This window comes from Panulirus ornatus, chromosome 31 (assembly GCF_036320965.1).
Source record: "Panulirus ornatus isolate Po-2019 chromosome 31, ASM3632096v1, whole genome shotgun sequence".
NCBI classification, from domain to species: Eukaryota; Metazoa; Arthropoda; class Malacostraca; order Decapoda; family Palinuridae; genus Panulirus; species Panulirus ornatus.
This window is the reverse complement of record NC_092254.1, coordinates 3,967,061-3,994,278: the sequence shown is the minus strand read 5'-3', so window position 1 is coordinate 3,994,278 and position 27,218 is coordinate 3,967,061. Positions and strand designations below refer to the sequence as shown.

General features: G+C 41.1%; 1 protein-coding gene across 5 annotated transcripts in view; it reads left to right on the top strand.

The window, feature by feature from the left end:
- Window positions 1-20,619, top strand: part of LOC139758727 (uncharacterized) — a 139,748-nt gene extending 119,129 nt beyond the window's left edge. For all 5 annotated transcript variants that reach the window (XM_071680430.1, XM_071680433.1, XM_071680429.1 and 2 more), the window contains 4 exons: window positions 6,432-6,740; window positions 8,863-9,071; window positions 10,506-10,755; window positions 12,800-20,619. In XM_071680430.1, the coding sequence (XP_071536531.1) occupies window positions 6,432-6,740; window positions 8,863-9,071; window positions 10,506-10,755; window positions 12,800-12,920 (889 nt within the window). In that variant the 3' untranslated portion in view covers window positions 12,921-20,619. The remainder of the gene's footprint in view (window positions 1-6,431; window positions 6,741-8,862; window positions 9,072-10,505; window positions 10,756-12,799) is intronic.
- The last annotated feature ends 6,599 nt before the right edge of the window (window positions 20,620-27,218 follow it).

Here is a 27,218-nt window from a genome sequence, read left to right as displayed (position 1 = left end):
GAAGAGGATGTGTTGAAATGGTATGGTCATATGGAGAGAATAAGTGAGAAAAGATTGACAAAGAGGATATATGTGTCAGAGGTAGAGGGAACAAAGAGAAGTGGGAGACCGAATTGGAGGTGGAAGGATGGAGTGAAAAAGATTTTGAGTGATTGGGGCCTGAACATACAGGAGGAGTGCAAGGAATAGAGTGAATTGGAACAATGTGGTATACTGGGATCGACCTACTGTCAGTGGATTAAATGAAGGCATATGAAGCATCTGGAGTAAACCATGGAAAGTTTTGTGGGGCCTGAATGTGGAAAGGGAGCTGTGGTTTCAGTGCATTACACATGACAGCTAGAGACATGAGTGTGAACGAATGTGGCCTTTTTTTTTTGTCTTTTCCTAGTGCTACCTCGTGCGGGGAGGGGTGATATGCTATTTCATGTGTGACAGGTGGCGACGGGAATGGATGAAAGCAGCAAGTATGAATATGTACATGTGTATATATGTATATGTCTCTGTATGTATATGTATGTATGTATACGTTGAAATGTATAGGTATGTATATGTGCGTGTGTGGGCATGTATGTATATACATATGTATGTGGGTGGGTTGGGCCATTCTTTCGTCTGTTTCCTTGTGCTATCTCGCTAACACGGGAGATGGTGATTAAGTATAATGAATTAATAGAATAATAATAATAATAGTAATAAAAAATTTCATACAGATTCGCCATTTCCCACTTTAGTGAGGTAATATTAAGAACAGAAGACTGAGCCTTAGAGGGAATATCCTCACTTGGTGCCTTCTCTGTTCCTTCTTTTGGAAAAATTAAAACAAGAAAATTTCAGAGAAAGGCTAGTTAATGGCAGCTCATCTGATACATGTTGTTTAGACTCCAAACCACCACCACATTACTTTCAACCCAACACAACCAAGTCAAACCAACATTAGTTTGGAACTAATAATTTACTGCTTCAAACTTAGTGCTAACATGGAACTGCTTCCGGTATTACAGGATAGGTACAGAATGCACAATGCATAGCACACAATTGATAATACAGTTGTAACAATAACATGAAAACAAAGTGACATAATGGGAGTTTATCTTGCAAGCTTGAAGCTTCAGATCCTCCCATTAGGACTCCCAGGCATCCTACTGTTACATCATGAGTGTGGACAGGAAGCAGGCTCTCGTAACATCCTTTTGTAGGTGTAAAAGTTTTAGGAAGTGATAAACGAAAGTTTTACTGAACTTTAGAGTGTGTGCAATTAAGTTTTCCTTGTATGTGTCATATCTCGGTATTGAATGGTTTTGGAGCCAGTGGCCATCTTAACAACCTTTACTTCTTATTTTTCATTTTGTGAACAAACTGCTGGGGATTGTGATCTGTTTACACTATAATAGGGTAAGATGATCCACTTCCATACACCTCAAACTTTTCAAGCACTAACAAGAGAGTCAATGTATTCTTTTCAGTGGTTGCATACCCTCACTGATGGTTGCTAGTGTTTCTTAAAGTTTCACAGAAAGATCATATTTTAGGTGTAAGACATCATCAACTCCCTTTTCTAGTAACAAAGCACCATTCCAGTGTCACATGCAACAGTTTGAACAAAGAATTGCTTATCAGTGTGTGAAAGTTGTGATAAAAGCTACTATGCAGGTATTCCATTTATCTTTTTACTGACATTTATCAGTCCACTGGAACTTTCTTTTAGGGGTTACAAGATCAATTAGAGGGGTGGTGATATTTGCAAAGCTGGGATGGAAGTGGCATTAAAACCCTGCCATTGCCATAAATCTCCATTGTATCTTGTCAGTAGGGACAGGAAGTTGTTTTGGTGTCTGGTGGAGCAGTCAACCCCTGGCCTACTACATGGCCACGGAAAGTGAGGGTGGTGTACCCATACTTGCAGTTATCCTGGTTGAAAGTAAAGTCGAACTCTTCAAGACAACTAAATAGTGCATGAAGTTTGTCTTTGTGTTTCTCCCAGATATCCCTGATGACAACCAAGTCATACAGATAGGATTGACCCATACCAATCCAGATGTCACCACATTTGTTGCTCATTGGAAAGCACCATGAGCATTTCTGAATCCAAAAGCCATCACCTGTTATTGCCACAGCCCCACAGGGTGTCATGAAGGCTGATATTCTTTTGGCATCCTCCAAAAGTTTAATCTGGTAATACCCATAACTTTAAGAAGACCAGCTTTGTGATGAACTGGGCTTGTCCCACTCACTGTCACTAGGTTGTATAAGTTGATGCACCTGAAAGTAGTTTGCTTCCTCTTTCAGTTTCTCCTTGAGTGGATGCACCATGCAAGGTGCTTGTTTGATTGGATATGTACCAGGCAGAAGTGTGATTTGATGCTTGAGCAGCAAACATGGTTGGGGTGTCAAAGCCAACACCTGTTTGTAGTCCTTCAGTAACTTACAACATCCTGGGCATCATCCTGTGGGAAATGAGACAATTTAGAAGAGAGGTTTAGTAGAATTGGTGAATTATTCATGTTTATTTGTACATTTATTTTGAAATTTCTTCAGGTATGTCTTTATTAATGTTAACTGCACACACACTTGCCATTACCACAATATGGCTTCAGCCTGTTTACATGTACCAGATGTGTAGACTTTTTTCTACGGGGGTTTTTATGATGTAGTTAAGTTTATTCTTTCACCCCTATCCCCAGGGATAATATATATATATATATATATATATATATATATATATATATATATATATATATATATACACACATACACACATATACACACACACACATATATATATACATATGAAAAATGTAAGAAATGATTTAGAAAACTGAAACTTCTAGCTTGAAATGAAATGAAAAAATGAATGTCACATAATGGTTCAACCTCTGGCTATGGAAAAGGGAAATGCATAATTTATTTACACATGGAGAGAATGAGTGAGGAAAGATTGACCAAGAGGATATATGTGTCGGAGGTGGAGGGAACGAAGAGAAGTGGGAGACCAAATTGGAGGTGGAAAGATGGAGTGAAAAAGATTTTGTGTGATCGGGGCCCAAACATGCAGGAGGGTGAAAGGAGGGCAAGGAATAGAGTGAATTGGATCGATGTGGTATACCGGGGTTGACATGCTGTCAGTGGATTGAATCAGGGCATGTGAAGCGTCTGGGTAAACCATGGAAAGTTGTGTGGGGCCTGGATGTGGAAAGGGAGCTGTGGTTTCGGGCATTATTGCATGACAGCTAGAGACTGAGTGTGAACGAATGGGGCCTTTGTTGTCTTTTCCTAGTGCTACCTTGCACACATGAGGGAGGAGGGGGATGGTATTCCATGTGTGGCGAGGTGGCGATGGGAGTGAATGGGGGCAGACAGTGTGAATTGTGTGCATGGGTATATATGTATGTGTCTGTGTGTGTATATATATATGTGTACATTGAGATGTATGGGTGTGTATATTTGCGTGTGTGGACATGTGTGTATATACATTGTGTATGGGGGTGGGTTGGGCCATTTCTTTCGTCTGTTTCCTTGCGCTACCTCGCAAACGCGGGAGACAGCGACAAAGCAAAATAAATAAATAAATAGTTAAGTTTATTCTCCTTTACTGTAGTATATGGACCCTCGTATCTTGCCTGAAGTGGGTTCTTGTGAAGGGGTATGAGACCTAAGATTTGGTCACCAAGTTTAAATTCCTTATGCTGACACTGATTATCATGTATATGCTTCATTTTACCTTGAACTTCTGGGAAACCTTCATGAGCAACCTCTCTTAATCTCTTAAATCTAGCTCTAAACTTATCTACATACCCTGAGAGTTGGACTTCAATCTTCTCATTCATCTAACTGTCCCACAACACTGACACAGGACCTATTGCAATAAGACCAAAGCTAACTGAAATGGGCTAAATCCAAGAGAATCTTGTGGGCTATCTCTGATAGCAAACAACAGTAAGTTGCTGTTCCTCATCGCTCTCTTTTTGGGACTCCAAACAGTGCTTCCTAAGCAGGAACTTAAATGTTTGTTTGAACTTTTATATGATACCATGGGACTGAGGACAGTATACAGAATTTAAATATTGCTGGATATATAACTCATCCGTAACTTATTGGAAAAAGAAAGGGATGAAGTTAGTACCCTGATCAGGCAGTACAGTACCTGGGATACCATGTTGCATGGTGAATTTGATCACAGTCTTTGGAGTAATGTGTCTTAGTGGTATAGCCTCTGAATACTTTGTGGTTGCTTGCATGATAATTATGTCATAGTGATACAGCCTCTGAATACCTTGTCCTTGCACGCATGATTGTTACGTTACAGTAGTATAACCTCTAGTTACCTTTTGGTTGCATGCATGATAGTTATGTTAAAGTGGTATAGCCTTTGAATATCATGTAGTTGTGTGCGTGATATTTACATCATAATAGTATAGCCTCTTTATACCTTATGGTAGTATCCATAAAATACATCACGATTTAAAAGCTTTGGATACCTTGTGGTTGCACGCATGATAGTTACATCACATTTTTTGTGCACATGATTGTTACATCACAGTGGTATAGCCTCTGGATACTTTGTGGTTGCATGCAAGATAGTTACATCACATTTTTTGTGCACATGATTGTTACATCACAGTGGTTTAGCCTTTGGATACTTTGTGGTTGCATGCATGATAGTTACATCACAGTGGTATAGCCTCTGGATACCTTGTGATTGCACACATGTTAATTACATCACAGTAGTGTAGCCTCTGAATACCTTTTGATTGCATGCATGATAGTTGTGATACAATGGTATGGCCTCTAGATACCTATCTTGTGGTTGCATGCATTATAGTTGTGTCACAGTGGTATAACCTCTGTATACTTTGTGGTTGCATGTTAGTTACATCACAGTGATATAGTGTTTGGACACCTTTTGGTTGTACACATGATAGTTATAGTAGTTATAGCTTCTGGATATCTTATGGTAGCACAAATGACAGTTATGACACAATGGTATGGCCTCTGGTTACCTTGTGGTTGCAAGCATGATAGTTTCATCACGGTTATATAGTCTCAGGATACCTTGTGGTTGCATGCATGATCATCACATCATGGTGGTATAGTCTCTGGACTCCTTGTTGTTGTGCGGATGATAGTTACGACAAGTGGTATGACCTCTGGATACCTTGTTGTTGCACACTTGATGGTTAACAGAAATTTATTGGCACTCTGACTTTTAGGGAGAAAGCCAGCACAGTCTATCACTTTGCTGAATGGCTCCTCCACCACTAGAATAGTCTTTGAAGGAGCAGGTTTGACTACTTAATTATGCTTACCAGTCACTTGACATATAACATGACTTGCAGTACCTGGCCTCATTTTATCGGTATCATGACATATGTGACATGACCTGCTGTACATGGCATTATCTTATGAGCAGTCACATGACATACAAAACATGACCTACAGTACCTGTCCTCATCTGACCAGTCACTTGTCAAACATAACAACCTGCAGTACCTGGCCTCATCTTACTAGTCACATGACATACATAACATGACCTATAATACCTAGCCTCATCTTACAAGTCACTTGTAAGATGACCTACAGTACTTGACCTTATCCTACCAGCAGTCACATGACGTACGTAACATGACGTACAAGACCTAACCTCATCTTACAGGTCACTTGGCATACATGACATGACCTACAGTACTTGGCCTCATCCTACCAGCAGTCACATGACCTACCTGGCTACCTCTTACCAGTCATGTGACATGTAAAATTTCCTTAATTTGTGCAGAATATTTGAGTATGATATTATCTGTTTGTGTGTGGTGCAGAGTACTTAAGTATAATCTTATCTGTCTGAGTGTGTTGAATTGAAAATTTTTGTTGACTTACCTGTAGAATCAATGACTTAAACACCTCATTAGTGCAGGGAGTTGCCAGGACTTAACTCACTCACAAGCTGCCTCTGGTTCTGGTTTTGCCTTTCTTCAAACACCATGCTTCATGCTGGTACAGTACTGCCTCCGATTCTGTTTTTGCCATTCTTCAAACACCATGCATCATGCTGGTACAATTAACTTATAATCTTTTGCAGGTAAATAGGTTGAGAGTTTGGTCTCATGCTGTATTTTTGTGGTTGATAAAAGTTACTTTTCCTGCACCAGAGGAAAGGTGTGGGGCCTGTTCATCACTGTTGCTAGAGAAAGCACTTTTCAACTGTGCAATTACGCTTTCTGACAACTGAACTATGTGAGGATTGAGAAGCTTAAATGAAATTGATAATAACTTATTTTGAGGAAGGCAGGGGTAAGGAAAGTCAGAGTTGTTAGGTGAGGAAGCTAATGTAGTCTAGCATATTAATGGACATTTAGGGCAAAAGTAGTTCTTAAATTCAAGCGAGGAAATGATTCAGTAAAGATTAAACTGATTAAATATCTTGTGCTTTTCAGACGAAGCAGTAGCAGTGGAGGGCGACGTAGTGGAAGTGGCATCAGCATAGGTGGTACAGGCACAAGTGGGAGCAACACCAGTGTTGGGGGTAGTATAGGTGGCAGTGGAAGTATGGCAGGTGGGCGGTCAGGGTCTCTTGAGAGAGGAGGAAACATATGGTTGGGATCAACAGGCATGGAGCAGCGTGAGGTACTGGGAGCACATCCTAGTCATGTTCTGCATCTGGCCCACTCAGCCCACCTGGCACATACACCTCAGATGGCACACCAGTCCCATCCTTCACACTCAGATGACAAGAGGAGAAGCCGGTAAGGACACTGAATGTCTTCTGTAGAACTCTTTCCCAGATAACAGGTAGGCCTTAGCTTTTCAGCTTGTTTTTCATTTATCTTTATATATGCAGAAGCTGGTGACTGAGTTTGGTAAAGTGTGTGAAAGAAGAAAGTTAAAAGTAAATGTGAATAAGAGCAAGGTTATTAGGTACAGTAGGGTTGTGGGTCAAGTCAATTGGGAGGTAAGTTTGAATGGAGAAAAACTGGAGGAAGTAAAGTGTTTTAGATATCTGTGAGTGGATCTGGCAGTGGATGGAACCTTGGAAGTGGAAGTGAATCATAGGGTTGGGGAGGGGGCGAAAATTCTGGGAGTGTTGAAGAATGTGTGGAAGTCGAGAACATTATCTCGGAATGCAAAAATGGGTATGTTTGAAGGAATAGTGGTTCCAACAATGTTATATGGTTGCGAGGCGTGAGATATGGATAGAGTTGTGCGGATGAGGGTGGATGTGGTGGAAATGAGATGTTTGAGGGCAATATGTGGTGTGAAGTGGTTTGATCGAATAAGTAATGATAGGGTAAGAGAGATGTGTGGTAATAAAAAGTGTGTGGTTGAGAGAGCAGAAGAGGGTTTTTTGAAATGGTTTGGTCACATGGAGAGAATGAGTGAGGAAAGATTGACCAAGAGGATATATGTGTCAGAGGTGGAGGGAGCGAGGAGAAGTGGGAGACCAAATTGGAGGTGGAAAGATGGAGTGAAAAAGATTTTGAGTGATCGGGGCCTGAACATGCAGGAGGGTGAAACGCGGGCAAGGAATAGAGTGAATTGGATCGATGTGGTATACCGGGGTTGACGTGCTGTCAGTGGATTGAATCAGGGCATGTGAAGCATCTGGGGTAAACCATGGAAAGTTGTGTGGGGCCTGGATGTGGAAAGGGAGCTGTGGTTCGGGCATTATTGCATGACAGCTAGAGACTGAGTGTGAACGAATGGGGCCTTTGTTGTCTTTTCCTAGCGCTACTTCGCACACATGAGGGGGAGGGGGATGGTATTCCGTGTGTGGTGGGGTGGCGATGGGAATGAATGAGGGCAGACGGTGTGAATTGTGTGCATGGGTATATATGTATGTGTCTGTGTGTGTATATATATGTGTACATTGAGATGTATAGGTATGTATATTTGCGTGTATGGACGTGTATGTATATACATGTGTATGGGGGTGGGTTGGGCCATTTCTTTCATCTGCTTCCTTGCGCTATCTTGCAAATGCAACAACAGCGACAAAGCAAAATATAAAAAAAATAATACTAAGCATGTATTTGAATATCTGATTTCAGTGACTATAGTTTTTATATGGTTGCAGAATACATAATTTTAATGGGTTCACCAACTTGTTAACATTGTGTTATAGTTAGCATCATATGCTTGCTAACACTTAGTTATAGTTGGTATTGCAAGTGAGCGAGCACTTCATTGGTTGTCAGGTTGCACTCCTATGACCCAGGTAGCTGTCTTTTCTTTCTGCCTTACCTACATGTGGAATGCTGGAATTCTGTGCATATACATGCAGTCTCTCTTAGTCACAAATAATTTGACAACTCTTGATTTAAAAAACTCATTTTTTGCAATTATAGGTTTTCCTGTGGTGACTGCTTTGTGCTAGCCCCACCTTTTGGTAAAATGGTGGGAGCAATAGATAGAAATAGTAGGTAGGAATGTTAGACAAGAGCTTTAGGTAAAAACATTTGGTAGAAGTAGTAGATAGGAGCATTAGGTAGAAGTAGTAGGTTGTAACATTAGGCAGGAATATTGGGTAGACATGTTAGGTAAAAGTAATTGGTGGGAACATTAGGTAGGAGCTCTGGACACATTGCACTAGAATTGCCCTCTACCAATGGCCTGTTAGGGGTGAGGGACTGAAGACTAAGAAGCGGCACTGGAGTTCACTAGTTATGCAGACTCTTTTGCTGTGGTCACTCCATTGAGGGAGTTCCAAACAGGATAGGCATCAGAGATTCAAGAGATAGATGGATCATGTATTTTAAAGGATTCATCTGCTTTCAAACACTGAGTTATAGTTGGCATTTTGATAAAGACCAGTTTATCAGGATACAAGAATATTAAGTTTATAACTGTAGCATATTGTATATACCATAGGGGTGGTGGAAGTCATGGCTCTAGCAGATCAGCTGGTCATAGCTCAGGTCACAGCTCTGGTCACGGCCGGGGGCACTCTGAAGGTGGGACTACACGAGGCCCCTGCCATGCTGAAGCTATTGCTTCCAACATCCCTGGCAGCTCCAGTTCAAATGGTTCTACTCTGAGGAAACAGAGACCTTCCAGACACTCTCAAGCAACACCTCCAGGTGAGTCATTTACTTGAGTCTTGGCCATTTTGAATATTTTGTACACATTTGTTGGTAACATCCAAAAATGGCTGTACTGCTCATTGATTTTGTCAGTTTCCATTTATGTACTTTACCTTTGTTGATAAAACTTTGTACTTTCATTATCTGTTGTACTCACTCATATAAATATGCAGTTGTAATTATGCATTTGATGATAGGGTGGCAGATGTGGAATGTTTTGGATGTGAGTTTGGGATAGCAGTTGAATTTCTTCAGAAATGGGATGATTATGTTGTTGATTGGTTAGGTAGGATTTTGAATGTATGTATGACTCATGGTGAGGTGCCTGAAGATTGTCAGAATGCCTGTATAATGCTGTGGTATAAAGGCAATGGTGTCAAAAGTAAGTGTTCAAATTAGCACCTTCCCTCATCACTATAGAGAGAGATATACTGTACTAGTTTTTTTTACTTTTTTCTGTAATTTACAATATAGACATATTTTAGGGGTTAAGAAACAAAGGCATAAGAGCTTAACTCCATGCACCATTTGTAATGAGGAGTTCACCCATTTCTTATGGTGTACGTTAGACTGTACTATTTAAGGATGAGAAGATGTTAGGGTCTCCTGGTAGAAATTTAGAATGTTGAGGAAAGTTATAGAATTGTTGAGTTAGGGAAGCAGTAGACATAAGGAAATTGTAGTAGATAGACAAATATTAAACAGATGAGATCAAGGTTTGCAGATTCATATTCCTCATGGCATGAAGCAGGCATGGTGACAGTGAAATTAGTTCAGACTCATCATTGAAACAGAATTGTGAAATTGTGAAGGAAGATTATTGTTGGAAATTTAAAGGGGTAAGTGAAAACATTAGTAGATAGTTGGGTGTCTGAGAGAAGTACAGTATTTGGAAAGATACTAGTCAAATGATGTTCATCAGAAGAGAGGTTGCTAGAAAGACCATGAATGTTGGTGAAACGAATAGAAAAGAGTCAGGTCTGTTAGAGGGGCAACAGTTATGAGAGGTGCATGTACTGCAACTGTTACTACCTGAACTCTCCCTCTTCTTGGGAAAAGCCTAGAGATTCAAAGCACCCCATGATGATTGGGACTAGGGGGCCAAAGTTTGTTGACAGTACTATATTTGTGTTTAAGATGTATAGTGAGGCATGAAAGGGGAAGAAAACCAATGTGAAGAACATAGAAAAAATAAGTGGGAAGGATATATTATGCATGTTTGGAGATGGTGATACCAGCCAGGTAGCTTAGTTTTAATATTTTTGAGATGACAGAAAGTAAGACCAACAGTCCTGACATAGAGGATGTGAGCATTACTTTAACACACGGTTATACTGCTAAGGATGGTTACTTTGTACAACGTATTTCCTATCTGTGTCTGTGTGTTTTCTTTCAAGGTATATTATTAACAGTTGGCTTGAACTATTGCAGGGGTGTTGTGTGAGAGTGGTGGCAGCAGCAGTGGAGGCAGTGGTGGTGGTGGTGGAGGGGCAACTACTGTAGGGCCTCTGGCTCCCAGTGGCAGCACTGGGGGCAGCTCCTCATTCACAAGTTCAGGAGAGAGCACAACTGTCGTCTATAACTTCTATGATGATGATGTGCCATTTGTAACTCGGGTTCCCACTCGCCCAGTTACACTAAAGCGTTTCAAACAGCATCTTCCGAAAAAAGGAAGCTACAGGTTTGTATGCTGTAATTGTGCACATCCTCTCTTAAGCCTTTTTTCATTTCTGATGAAGTCTAATGGTAGCAAAGGTATGATATAAGAAATTAGTGTCTTAGTGCCATTTCCCTCTCACTCTCTCTCTCTCTCTCTCTTTTGGTTGAAGTTTCTGCACTTAAATATGTAGTTTATTATTATTATTATTATTGTTATTATTTATTTATATATTTATTATATTTTGTCACTGTCTCCTGCATTAGCGAAGTAGTGCATTGAAACAGATGAAAGAATGTCCCAACCCACCCTACATACACATGTAAATACATACATGTCCACGCACGCACATATACATACCTATAAATATCCCTAGGGATAGGGGAGAAAGAATACTTCCCACACATTCCTCTTATGTTGTAAAAGGCGACTAAAGGGGACGGGAGCAGGGGGCTAGAAACTCTCCCCTCCTTGTATTTTAACTTTCTAAAAGGGGAAACAGAAGAATGAGTCACACGGGGAGTGCTCATCCGCCATGAAGGCTCAGATTGGGGTGTCTAAATTTGTGTGGATGTAACCAAGATGAGAAAAGAGGAGAGATAGGTAGTATGTTTGAGGAAAGGAACTTGGATGTTTTGGCTCTGAGTGAAACGAAATTCATCCATTGCTGTTGCTACCAAGCCCCACAGGAAGTAGCATCACTACCCCCCACTTCAGCAAGGTGATGCACCAAAACCTCAGCTCCCTATCCACATCCAGGCCTCACAGACCTTTCCATGGTTTACCCCAGATACTTCACATTCCCTGGTTCAGTTCTGTTGAACTGTTATTCTATAACAAAGACTTGAAGTGCAAAACCAAGAATTTGGAATACTGTTCCCATTGCAATTGGGTTGGTAATGTAATTTGTCACTAAAGTATAAGTTGCAGAATTGTGAGGTAGGGTTGAGATTTTGTTTCTGCATGGAGGTTGGTGTTTGGTTATGGAGTATGTGGGTAGAAGAAGTTGTGTTTTGTATTTTTTTTTGTTCTAGGCTCCAGCCACAGATAAAAGTTCACTTCAAGGCCAGTCTTAATTGAAACATATAGACAGGTTAATGAGAGGGAGAAAGAAGAGATGATGAAAAGTATCTATGTTTGGTGGAAGTGAAAAACCTATCTTTTAAAAAGTGCCAGGTCATAGTTAGTGGGCAAGACTTGGGAGAGTAGAGTGTTCAAAAGATTTGAGGTTTGTGGAAAGAAACAGTTATCAAAACAGCCCACCCTTAGTTGCCAATAGCCACACAGTAATCATGTGACACGGTAGCTTGCTGAGTATTGTGTGGTCCACAACTAATGGTGGGGGCAGCCAGCTTTCAGGAGCAAAAACTAGAATAGTACCTGTAGAAAAGGGAAAGTGAACCAGCAGTGAAGTGTAGGGCAAGTTGGTCAAGTTTTGAAGCTCACCTGGGAGAATTAACATTGGACCATTTTCGACTCAACTCTGCCTAGTAAGGATGTAGAGAGAGAACTTGCCTAGATGTTAGAGGAGTAATCCATTTAAGGAGGGATCATCCCTTTGTATAAACAGAGCAGCTGTTCAGAAGAAAAGAAATTGCAACATGTGAACAGGACTCCCAGTTTTGTAGAGGTGAACTTAGCTATTTCCTTATTGTAGGGTTTCCAAGATAGTTTAGATGTTGTAATAATACCAAGAGTCTCTCTTGGTATATCTGCACACACAGGCCACTTTCTTTCACAGGGAGGTAACATCATATGGTAATCATATTATATTTCCCTCTTTAATCTGTCTGTTGGCAAATTTGCCTTTCCAGCAGAGGAAATTGTTTAGTTGTATCCACATTTATATTAATGCATAGCACTTTCATGTTTTTGCATATTTGGTTTAAATAATGAATTTATAAAAGAAATTGTAAAAAAATTGAATATGAAATATAAATGGACAAGAGAATTTAATGACTGGTATGGAGACAGCTTGTAAAAGTGAGTGTTCATAATGTTTAGTTCAATTGTATAAGTCACTGAAGTCCAGTTTATTTAGATTTGTAATAATTGATGTCTCTTTCAGGTTCTTCTTTAAGAAGCAGTGTGAAGAGTTTGGGGTAATCCAAGAAGAGATCACAGAGGACACAGAGATCCTCCCTCTTTTTGATGGCAAGATATTTGCACAAATCAGGAAGGCAGACTAAGAAATAAATGAAAAAGAGTGTCTTGATATAATACGACTACAATGTGTTTGGAAGTCGTGTATTTAGTTGACGATTTCTGTTGTGGCATCAGTGGTGCCTATGGTGCCTAGCAGTAAATGTAATTATTTTGCCTAATACTTGGAAAGACAAAGTGAGGCAGACATGAAGCATGATGGATCTTTTTGGCAGTGAAAGTCCTCAGTGGAGTGGAAATTGATATTGGCCAGTTTGGCAGTTTAAGTCCTCAGTGGACTGGAAATTGATATTGCCCAGTTTGACAGTGAAAGTCCTCTCTGGAGTAGAAATTGATATATAGCTTAGTAAGATGTGATCCACTGAGGAAACTTGTCAGACCAAGGAAGTCTGAACCTAGCCAGGCTGGCTGAGACTGAGCCATATTGGTCCATAAGTGATGGAGCCGTGTTGGTCGAATGGTGATGGAGCCATGCTGGTTCAGTGGTGATGGAGCCAAGTTGGTTCAGTGATGATGGAGCAATGTTGGTCCAGTGGTATGAAGCCATGTTGGTCCAGCGGTGTTAGAGCCCTGTTGGTCCAGTGGCAATGGAGCCATGCCGGTCCAGTGGTGGTGGTGCCATGCTGGTCCAGTGGTGATGGAGCCTTGGAGCAGATAGGCTTAATTTCTTACCTCAATTTAGAAATAAAGTGAGAGAGATGTATAATATTTGGCCAGGAGCAGTAAGATAATAGCAGGACCTCCATGTTGGTGGTTGGTTGTTGTCATCGTTAGTACTCGCTGCCATGTTGGTGGTTGGTCATTGTCATCGTTAGTACTTGCTACCATATTGGTAGTTGGTCATTGTCATCATTAGTTCTTGCTACCATGCCTACCCTCTCTTGATTCATAGTCCCAGTACACATATGCTACCATGCTTACCCTCTTCATACTTCCAGTACACATATGCTATCATGCCTACCCTCTCTTGATTCATACTACCAGGACACATATACTACTATGCTTACCATCTCTTGATTCATACTACCAGTATGCATATACTACCATGTTTACTCTCTCTTGATTCATACTACCAACACATATATACTACCATGCTTACCCTCTTCATACTTCCAGTACACATATTCTATCATGCCTACCCTCTCTTGATTCATACTACCAGTACACATATACTACTATGCTTACCCTTTCTTGATTCATACTACCAGCACATACATACAACCATACTTACCCTCTCTTACTACTAGTACAGTACACATAACTTGCCCTTGGATTCATGCTTCCATTACACATATGCTATCATGCCTTCACTCTCTTGATTCATACTACCAGTTCATATATACTACCATGCTTACCCTCTCTTGAATCATACTACCAGTTCACATATACTATCATGCTTTCCTCTCTTGAATCATACTACCAGTACAGTACACATACAGGCCTACACTCTCTTAATTGGTACTACCAGTACACATATGCTATCATGCCTATGCTCTCTTGATTCATACTCCCAGCACACATATTCTGTCATGCTTACCCTCTCTTAATTCATTCTACCAGTACATGTATGCTATCATACCTACACAAACTAAATTTTTTTGTCAGGTATAAGACTCATTTGCTGTTTATACAATAAAGCCAGAATTTGGTGGTGACTATTACTTTGGTGAGTAAAGTATACATTTATGGTAGAAAAATTATTGTATTGCATGGCATTTATGAGATACAGCTCAAGCTGATTTTCAGTTGTAATGAGCATTAATTTGTTACATTTTGATCATTATATTTTTTATAACATCTGTTTGTCAGATATTGCTCACAAATGATAGAGTGTGAAGCACATGTTTACTGGTGAGTCAGGTATCAAATGTAGTGTTTTAAGTCAAGACATATCTGATGTGATAGACAGGAAAATCTGAAAATCCATTGGGTGCACTGGACTGTTTGTTGGCCAGTGATAATTGTGAGGGCATTGTCATGCATACAGAAAGTTGTCTTGTTTGTATACTTTCCCCTTCCTCCCTTCATAAAAGATATTCCAAAGCATTACTCTATTACACTCATTGCATTTACAGAATTTGCATACAGTAATTTAAAAAGGCAATCTTTTTACAAGTATTGACAGATGTCCACCCCCTACCCCATGGTATGCCATGCAAGTCTTCAATTTGGATAATTCCAAAGGGCGTCCAGTGTAACATGAAATGATAAAGTGGTTAGCAATTAATGTGTCATACATAAACATGGAGTTAAATTCAGGGACTTAAATTCTCAGCTAAGTTGGGTTCAGCAAGAAAATTGTACATACTGGAACAAGCCAGTGTCATACTAGTCAAGAAGCGACCGGTAGCAAGAGCTCGCGAAGGCATGCACCCATGCTCACCAATATCTGCAGGCAACCCGACACAACCATGAGGGAGGGCTGCCATAGCTATAGCCCTAACCTGTGATACACTCACACCAAGCCATTATTGGCTACTCTTTTTATCTTTGGTGCTACTGGTGTAGAGGCTGCGAGGGTTGTATAGTGTTGCACAGAAGTTGACACAGCTCAAGTTTACACATGTAGTAGGAGACAGACTCCAGCATACTCTGTACACTTTACTAACAGTAATATACAGAGAGCTGTGTATGTATTGTGTACATTGAGTATGATAAGCAAACACACCAGTATACTCCATACACTTTCCTTACAGTGCTATACAGAAAGCTGTGTATGTATAGTGTAGATTGAGTATGACAAGCTAATACACCAGTAAACACACATACATAACACAATATACACCCCCTCAGCTTCTGCTCGCCATCCACTTGTAATGGGATAATAACTATTCATACCCATCTTATGTGCTAACCAAACCTCGGCCATGTGGAGCTGTTTTTTCTTTTCTTTTTTTTTATAATTAGCTGTGTACTGTACATGAATTTGTTGAGTATGTACAAAGTGTGGTGTGTGGCAGGTGAGGCAAGAAGTAATGAGGCGTGGATTGTGTTACCACCTGGCCCAAGCAGAGCCTCTTCATATATGATTATTGTTATGTTTATTATTTTTTATCCATTTTGTTGATGTCTCAGGTATGTCTACTCCTTTTCTAGAGTATCTACATATAATGTTAATACTTTCAGCATAACTGAATTCATTTGAAGTCTAAACTATGTTTGTGTTGAAGTACTGTCTGCTGGGATCAAGGCATTTGTTGCTGTTTATTATTGTCCCCTCTCCTAATGGCCCAAAGTCTAACAGTTTTAGACTGAGTGAGGGTGGCATGTTTCAGGTCAAGAGCATCTGTCCTGAGGTGAAGGCATTTGTTTGAGAAAATTATCTTTTTGGGGTGAAGTAATTATTGAGTCAAAATTATCTTTTTGGGGTGAAGTAATTATTGAGTCAGAATTATCTTTTTGGGGCAAGGTACTTATTCACAGATTGAGTCAAAATTACCTTTCTGGGGAGAGTTAATTATTCTGAGTGAGTCAAAATGACTTTTCTTTGGCGAGATAGTTATTCACAATCATAAAAGATCTTTCTAGGGCAAGGTAATTATTAACAGAGTAAGTCTTAGTGATCTCTCTTGGGTGAGGTAATTATTCACTGAGTAAGTCAAAGTATGGGCATTAGATGAGAGAATGTTTGATGATTGTAGGTGTGGATGCTAAGGTTTCTTTTTTGTCTTATGTCACTCTTGTCTATTGTTATCTTCTCTCCTGTATTTACTTACATCACAATGCAGCTGGACTGCCAAACTTCATGTAAATTTTTTCAAGTCTATCGAATATGTATAATATTTTTTTCGATATGATACTTGATCACCATTTCCCACATCAGTGAGTTAGCACCAGAAAACAGACAAAGAATGGTCCATCCACTCATATACACATATATGTACATAAGTGCCCATGTATACACATGTACATACATATACATATCAACATATACATACACATACACAGACATATACACATGTACATATTCTTACTTGCTTGCCTTTGTCCATTCCTGGTGCTACCCTGCCCCACAGGAAACAGCTTTGCTAATCCCCGCTTCAGTGAGGTAGCGCCAGGAAAACAGACAAAAAAAGGCCACATTCATTCACACTCAGTCTCTGTCATATGTAATGCACCGAAACCACAGCTCCCTATCCACATCCAGGCCCCAGAGACCTTTCTATGGTTTACCCCAGACGCTTGACATGCCCTGGTTCAGTTCAATAACAGCACATCAACCTAAGTATACACATCGTTCCAATTCACTCTACTTCTTGCATGCCTCTCACCCTCCTGTATGTTCACACCCCAATCGCTCAAAATCTTTTTCACTCCATCCTTCCACCTCCAATTTGGTCTCCTGCTTCTCCTTGTTCCTTCCACCTCTGACACATATATCCTCTTTGTCAATCTTTCCTCACTCATTCTCTCCATATGTCCAAACCATTTCAACACACCCTTTTCTGCTCTCTCAGCAACACTGTTTATTTCCACACATCTCTCTTACCCTTTCATTATTTACTTGATCAAACCACCTCACACCACATATTGTCCTTAAGCATTTCATTTCCAACACATCTTTCCTCCTCCGTACAACCCTATCTATAGCCCATGCCTCGCAGCCTTATAACATTATTGGAACTACTATTCCTTCAAACATACCCATTTTTGTTGTCCGAGATGACATTCTCTCCTTCCACACTTTCTTCATCGCTCCCAGAATCTTCTCTCCCTCCTCCACCCTGTGACTCACTTCTGCTTCCATGGTTCCATTCGCTGCTAAGTCCACTCCCAGATATCTAAAACACTTCACTTCCTCCAATTTTTCTCCATCAAACTTGCATATCAGTTAACTTGTCCCTTAACCCTACTGAACCTAATAACCAAGCTCTTATTAACATCCATTCACAACTTTCTCCTTTCACACACTTATCGAGATTCATTCACCAACTTCTGCAGTTTCTAACTCGAATCAGCCACTAGAGCTGCATCATCGGCGAACGATTGACTCACTTCCCAAGCCCTCTCATCCACAACAGACTGCATACTTGCCCCTCTCTCCAAAGCTCTTGCATTTACCTCCCTAACCACCCAGCCCATCAACAAATTCAACAACCATGGGGACATCACACACCCCTGCCACAGACTGACATCCAGTGGGAACCAATCACTCTCCTCTCTTCCTACTCATACACATGCCTTACATTCTTGGTAAAAACTTTTCACTGCTTCTAGCAACTTACCTCCCACACCATGTAAGACCTTCCACAAAGCATCTCTTTCAACCCTATCATATCCCTTCTCCAGATCCATAAATGCTACATACAAATCCATCTGATTTTCTAAGTATTTCTCATACACATTCCTCAAAGCAAACACCTGGTCCACACATGCTCTACCACTTCTGAAACCATGCTGTTCTTCCCCAGTCTGATGCTCTGTACATGCCTTCACCCTCTCAATCAATACCCTCCCATATAATTTACCAGGAATACTAAACAAACTTATGCCTCTGTAGTTTGAACACTCACCTGTATCCCCTTTGCCTTCGTACTATGGCACTATGCATGCATTCTGCCAATCCTCAGGCACTTCACCATGGTCCATACATACATTGAATATCCTTACCAACCAATCAACAACACAGTCACCCCCCTTTTTTTTTCATAAATTCCACTGCATATATATATATTATCCCTGGGGATAGGGGAGAAAGAATACCTCCCACGTAATCCATGCATGTCATAAAAGGGGAGGGAGCAGGGGGCTGAAAATCCTCCCTTCCAGTTTCTACTTTTCCAAAAGAAGGAACAGAGAAGGGGGCCAATTGATGATTTTCCCTCTTAGGCTCTGACCTCTGATCTTAATGCAAACTCACTAACACGGGAAATGGCAAATATGTATGAAAAGATATATATATATATATATATATATATATATATATATATATATTTTTTTTTTTTTTTTTTTTTTTTTTTTTTTATACTTTGTCGCTGTCTCCCGCGTTTGCGAGGTAGCGCAAGGAAACAGACGAAAGAAATGGCCCAACCCACCCCCATACACATGTATATACATACGTCCACACACGCAAATATACATACCTGCACAGCTTTCCATGGTTTACCCCAGACGCTTCACATGCCTTGATTCAATCCACTGACAGCACGTCAACTCCGGTATACCACATCGATCCAATTCACTGTATTCCTTGCCCTCCTTTCACCCTCCTGCATGTTCAGGCCCTGATCACACAAAATCTTTTTCACTCCATCTTTCCACCTCCAATTTGGTCTCCCTCTTCTCCTCGTTCCCTCCACCTCCGACACATATATCCTCTTGGTCAATCTTTCCTCACTCATCCTCTCCATGTGCCCAAACCACTTCAAAACACCCTCTTCTGCTCTCTCAACCACGCTCTTTTTATTTCCACACATCTCTCTTACCCTTACGTTACTCACTCGATCAAACCACCTCACACCACACATTGTCCTCAAACATCTCATTTCCAGCACATCCATCCTCCTGCGCACAACTCTATCCATAGCCCACGCCTCGCAACCATACAACATTGTTGGAACAACTATTCCTTCAAACATACCCATTTTTGCTTTCCGAGATAATGTTCTCGACTTCCACACATTCTTCAAGGCCCCCAGAATTTTTGCCCCCTCCCCCACCCTATGATCCACTTCCGCTTCCATGGTTCCATCCGCTGCCAGATCCACTCCCAGATATCTAAAACACTTCACTTCCTCCAGTTTTTCTCCATTCAAACTCACCTCCCAATTGACTTGACCCTCAACCCTACTGTACCTAATAACCTTGCTCTTATTCACATTTACTCTTAACTTTCTTCTTCCACACACTTTACCAAACTCAGTCACCAGCTTCTGCAGTTTCTCACATGAATCAGCCACCAGCGCTGTATCATCAGCGAACAACAACTGACTCACTTCCCAAGCTCTCTCATCCCCAACAGACTTCATACTTGCCCCTCTTTCCAAAACTCTTGCATTTACCTCCCTAACAACCCCATCCATAAACAAATTAAACAACCATGGAGACATCACACACCCCTGCCGCAAACCTACATTCACTGAGAACCAATCACTTTCCTCTCTTCCTACACGTACACATGCCTTACATCCTCGATAAAAACTTTTCACTGCTTCTAACAACTTTCCTCCCACACCATATATTCTTAATACCTTCCACAGAGCATCTCTATCAACTCTATCATATGCCTTCTCCAGATCCATAAATGCTACATACAAATCCATTTGCTTTTCTAAGTATTTCTCACATACATTCTTCAAAGCAAACACCTGATCCACACATCCTCTACCACTTCTGAAACCACACTGCTCTTCCCCAATCTGATGCTCTGTACATGCCTTCACCCTCTCAATCAATACCCTCCCATATAATTTACCAGGAATACTCAACAAACTTATACCTCTGTAATTTGAGCACTCACTCTTATCCCCTTTGCCTTTGTACAATGGCACTATGCACGCATTCCGCCAATCCTCAGGCACCTCACCATGAGTCATACATACATTAAATAACCTTACCAACCAGTCAACAATACAGTCACCCCCTTTTTTAATAAATTCCACTGCAATACCATCCAAACCTGCTGCCTTGCCGGCTTTCATCTTCCGCAAAGCTTTCACTACCTCTTCTCTGTTTACCAAATCATTTTCCCTAACCCTCTCACTTTGCACACCACCTCGACCAAAACACCCTATATCTGCCACTCTATCATCAAACACATTCAACAAACCTTCAAAATACTCACTCCATCTCCTTCTCACATCACCACTACTTGTTATCACCTCCCCATTTGCGCCCTTCACTGAAGTTCCCATTTGCTCCCTTGTCTTACGCACTTTATTTACCTCCTTCCAGAACATCTTTTTATTCTCCCTAAAATTTAATGATACTCTCTCACCCCAACTCTCATTTGCCCTTTTTTTCACCTCTTGCACCTTTCTCTTGGCCTCCTGTCTCTTTCTTTTATACATCTCCCACTCAATTGCATTTTTTCCCTGCAAAAATCGTCCAAATGCCTCTCTCTTCTCTTTCACTAATACTCTTACTTCTTCATCCCACCACTCACTACCCTTTCTAATCAACCCACCTCCCACTCTTCTCATGCCACAAGCATCTTTTGCGCAATCCATCACTGATTCCCTAAATACATCCCATTCCTCCCCCACTCCCCTTACTTCCATTGTTCTCACCTTTTTCCATTCTGTACTCAGTCTCTCCTGGTACTTCCTCACACAGGTCTCCTTCCCTAGCTCACTTACTCTCACCACCCTCTTCACCCCAACATTCACTCTTCTTTTCTGAAAACCCCCACAAATCTTCACCTTAGCCTCCACAGGATAATGATCAGACATCCCTCCAGTTGCACCTCTCAGCACATTAACATCCAAAAGTCTCTCTTTCGCACGCCTGTCAATTAACACGTAATCCAATAACGCTCTCTGGCCATCTCTCCTACTTACATAAGTATACTTATGTATATCTCGCTTTTTAAACCAGGTATTCCCAATCATCAGTCCTTTTTCAGCACATAAATCTACAAGCTCTTCACCATTTCCATTTACAACACTGAACACCCCATGTATACCAATTATTCCCTCAACTGTCACATTACTCACCTTTGCATTCAAATCACCCATCACTATAACCCGGTCTCGTGCATCAAAACCACTAACACACTCATTCAGCTGCTCCCAAAACACTTGCCTCTCTTGATCTTTCTTCTCATGCCCAGGTGCATATACACCAATAATCACCCACCTCTCTCCATCAACTTTCAGTTTTACCCATATTAATCGAGAATTTACTTTCTTACACTCTATCACATACTCCCACAACTCCTGTTTCAGGAGTATTGCTACTCCTTCCCTTGCTCTTGTCCTCTCACTAACCCCTGACTTTACTCCCCAGACATTCCCAAACCACTCTTCCCCTTTACCCTTGAGCTTCATTTCACTCAGAGCCAAAACATCCAGGTTCCTTTCCTCAAACATACTACCTATCTCTCCTTTTTTCACATCTTGGTTACATCCACACACATTTAGGCACCCCACTCTGAGCCTTCGAGGAGGATGAGCACTCCCCGCGTGACTCCTTCTTCTGTTTCCCATTTTAGAAAGTTAATACAAGGAGGGGAGGATTTCTGGCCCCCCGCTCCCGTCCCCTCTAGTCGCTTTCTACGACACGCGAGGAATACGTGGGAAGTATTCTTTCACCCCTATCCCCAGGAATAATATACATATATATATACATACATATACACATACACATACATACGCACATATACACACACACACACATACATATATATACATATGAAAAAATGTAAGAAACAATATATATATATATATATATATATATATATATATATATATATATATATATATATATATATATATATATATATATATATTTTTTTTTTGTGCTTTGTCGCTGTCTCCCGCGTTTGCGAGGTAGCGCAAGGAAACAGACGAAAGAAATGGCCCAACCCACCCCCATACACATGTATATACATACGTCCACACACGCAAATATATATATATATATATATATATATATATATATTTTTTTTTTTTTTTTTTTTTTTTTATACTTTGTCGCTGTCTCCCGCGTTTGCGAGGTAGCGCAAGGAAACAGACGAAAGAAATGGCCCAACCCCCCCCCCCATACACATGTACATACACACGTCCACACACGCAAATATACATACCTACACAGCTTTCCATGGTTTACCCCAGACGCTTCACATGCCTTGATTCAATCCACTGACAGCACGTCAACCCCTGTATACCACATGACTCCAATTCACTCTATTCCTTGCCCTCCTTTCACCCTCCTGCATGTTCAGGCCCCGATCACACAAAATCTTTTTCACTCCATCTTTCCACCTCCAATTTGGTCTCCCTCTTCTCCTCGTTCCCTCCACCTCCGACACATATATCCTCTTGGTCAATCTCTCCTCACTCATTCTCTCCATGTGCCCAAACCATTTCAAAACACCCTCTTCTGCTCTCTCAACCACGCTCTTTTTATTTCCACACATCTCTCTTACCCTTACGTTACTTACTCGATCAAACCACCTCACACCACACATTGTCCTCAAACATCTCATTTCCAGCACATCCATCCTCCTGCGCACATCTCTATCCATAGCCCACGCCTCACAACCATACAACATTGTTGGAACCACTATTCCCTCAAACATACCCATTTTTGCTTTCCGAGATAATGTTCTCGACTTCCACACATTTTTCAAGGCTCCCAAAATTTTCGCCCCCTCCCCCACCCTATGATCCACTTCCGCTTCCATGGTTCCATCCGCTGACAGATCCACTCCCAGATATCTAAAACACTTCACTTCCTCCAGTTTTTCTCCATTCAAACTCACCTCCCACTTGACTTGACCCTCACCCCTACTGTACCTAATAACCTTGCTCTTATTCACATTTACTCTCAACTTTCTTCTTCCACACACTTTACCAAACTCAGTCACCAGCTTCTGCAGTTTCTCACATGAATCAGCCACCAGCGCTGTATCATCAGCGAACAACAACTGACTCACTTCCCAAGCTCTCTCATCCCCAACAGACTTCATACTTGCCCCTCTTTCCAGGACTCTTGCATTTACCTCCCTTACCTCCCTTATATATATATATATATATATATATATATATATATATATATATATATATATATATATATATATATATATATATATGAGTGAGTAAAGATTGACAAAGAGGATATATGTGTCGGTGGAGGTAACAAGGAGAAGTGGGAGACCAAATTGGAGGTGGAAGTATGGAGTGAAAAAGATTTTGAGCGATTGGAGCCTGAACATACAGGAGGGTGAAATGCGTGCAAGGAATAGAGTAAATTGGCACGATGTGGTATACCATGGTCAACGTTCTGTCAATGGATTGAACTAGGGCTTGTGAAGCGTCTGAGGTGTACCATTGAAAGTTTTGTGGGGCCAAGATGTGGAAAGGGAGCTGTGGTTTCGGTGCATTACACATGACAGCTAGAGACTGAGTGTGAACGAATGTGGCCTTTTTTGTCTTTTCCTAGCGCTACCATGGTGCACGGGAGGGAGGGGGGAGCCATTTCATGTGTGGCAGGGTGGCAATGGGAGTGGATGAAGGCAGTAAGTATGAATATGTACATGTGTATATATGTATATGTCTATGTATGTATATCTATGTATACGTTGAAATGTATAGGTATGTACATGTGTGTGTGTGTGGACGTGTATGTATATACATGTGTATGTGGGTGGGTTGGGCCATTCTTTCGTGTTTCCTTGCGCTACCTCGCTAACGTGGGAGACAGCAACAAAGTAAGTACAAGTATATATATATATATATATATATATATATATATATATATATATATATACATTTTTTTTTTTTTGCTTTGTCGTTGTCTCCCGCGTTTGTGAGGTAGTGCAAGGAAACAGACGAAAGAAATAGCCCAACCCACCCCCATACACATGTATATACATACGTCCACACATGCAAATATACATACCTACACAGCTTTCCATGGTTTACCCAGACGCTTCACATGCCCTGATTCAATCCATTGACAGCATGTCAACCCCGGTATACCACATCGATCCAATTCACTCTATTCCTTGCCCTCCTTTCACCCTCCTGCATGTTCAGGCCCCGATCACACAAAATCTTTTTCACTCCATCTTTCCACCTCCAATTTGGTCTCCCACTTCTCCTCGTTCCCTCCACCTCCGACACATATATCCTCTTGGTCAATCTTTCCTCACTCATTCTCTCCATGTGCCCAAACCATTTCAAAACACCCTCTTCTGCTCTCTCAACCACGCTCTTTTTATTTCCACACATCTCTCTTACCCTTACGTTACTTACTCGATCAAACCACCTCACACCACACATTGTCCTCAAACATCTCATTTCCAGCACATCCATCATCATGCGCTCAACTCTATCCATAGCCCACGCCTCGCAACCATACAACATTGTTGGAACCACTATTCCTTCAAACATACCCATTTTTGCTTTCCGAGATAATGTTCTCGACTTCCACACATTCTTCAAGGCTCCCAGAATTTTCGCCCCCTCCCCCACCCTATGATCCACTTCCGCTTCCATGGTTCCATCCGCTGCCAGATCCACTTCCAGATATCTAAAACACTTTACTTCCTCCAGTTTTTCTCCATTCAAACTTACCTCCCAATTGACTTGACCCTCAACCCTACTGTACCTAATAACCTTGCTCTTATTCACATTTACTCTTAACTTTCTTCTTTCACACGCTTTACCAAACTCAGTCATCAGCTTCTGCAGTTTCTCACATGAATCAGCCACTAGCGCTGTATCATCAGCGAACAACAACTGACTCACTTCCCAAGCTCTCTCATCCCCAACAGACTTCATACTTGCCCCTCTTTCCAAAACTCTTGCATTCACCTCCCTAACAACCCCATCCATAAACAAATTAAACAACCATGGAGACATCACACACCCCTGCCGCAAACCTACATTCACTGAGAACCAATCACTTTCCTCTCTTCCTACACGTACACATGCCTTACATCCTCAATAAAAACTTTTCACTGCTTCTAACAACTTACCTCCCACACTATATATTCTTAATACCTTCCACAGAGCATCTCTATCAACTCTATCATATGCCTTCTCCAGATCCATAAATGCTACATACAAATCCATTTGCTTTTCTAAGTATTTCTCACATACATTCTTCAAAGCAAACACCTGATCCACACATCCTCTACCACTTCTGAAACCACACTGCTCTTCCCCAATCTGATGCTCTGTACATGCCTTCACCCTCTCAATCAATACCCTCCCATATAATTTACCAGGAATACTCAACAAACTTATACCTCTGTAATTTGAGCACTCACTCTTATCCCCTTTGCCTTTGTACAATGGCACTATGCACGCATTCCGCCAATCCTCAGGCACCTCACCATGAGTCATACATACATTAAATGACCTTACCAACCAGTCAATAATACAGTCACCCCCTTTTTTAATAAATTCCACTGCAATACCATCCAAACCTGCTGCCTTGCCGGCTTTCATTTCCGCAAAGCTTTTACTACCTCTTCTCTGTTTACCAAATCATTTTCCCTAACCCTCTCACTTTGCACACCACCTCGACCAAAACACCCTATATCCGCCACTGTATCATCAAACACATTCAACAAACCTTCAAAATACTCACTCCATCTCCTTCTCATATCACCACTACTTGTTATCACCTCCCCATTTGCGCCCTTCACTGAAGTTCCCATTTGCTCCCTTGTCTTACGCACTTTATTTACCTCCTTCCAGAACATCTTTTTATTCTCCCTAAAATTTAATGATGAGTAAATGTGAATAAGAGCAAGGTTATTAGGTACAGTAGGGTTGAGGGGGGTGGGGGAGGGGGCAAAAATTCTGGGAGCCTTGAAGAATGTGTGGAAGTCGAGAACATTATCTCGGAAAGCAGAAATGGGTATGTTTGAAGGAATAGTGGTTCCAACAATGTTGTATGGTTGCGAGGCGTGGGCTATGGATAGAGTTGTGCGCAGGAGGATGGATGTGCTGGAAATGAGATGTTTGAGGACAATGTGTGGTGTGAGGTGGTTTGATCGAGTAAGTAATGTAAGGGTAAGAGAGATGTGTGGAAATAAAAAGAGCGTGGTTGAGAGAGCAGAAGAGGGTGTTTTGAAATGGTTTGGGCACATGGAGAGAATGAGTGAGGAAAGATTGACCAAGAGGATATATGTGTCAGAGGTGGAGAGAACGAGGAGAAGAGGGAGACCAAATTGGAGGTGGAAAGATGGAGTGAAAAAGATTTTGTGTGATCGGGGCCTGAACATGCAGGAGGGTGAAAGGAGGGCAAGGAATAGAGTGAATTGGAGCGATGTGGTATACCGGGGTTGACGTGCTGTCAGTGGATTGAATCAAGGCGTGTGAAGCGTCTGGGGTAAACCATGGAAAGCTGTGTAGGTATGTATATTTGCGTGTGTGGACGTATGTATATACATGTGTATGGGGGTGGGTTGGGCCATTTCTTTCATCTGTTTCCTTGCGCTACCTCGCAAACGCGGGAGACAGCGGCAAAAAAAAAAAAATATATATATATATATATATATATATATATATATATATATTTTTTTTTTCATACTATTCACCATTTCCCGCGATAGCGAGGTAGCGTTAAGAACAGAGGACTGGGCCTTTGAGGGAATATCCTCACCTGGCCCTCTTCTCTGTTCCTTTTGGAAAATTGAAAAAAAGAAA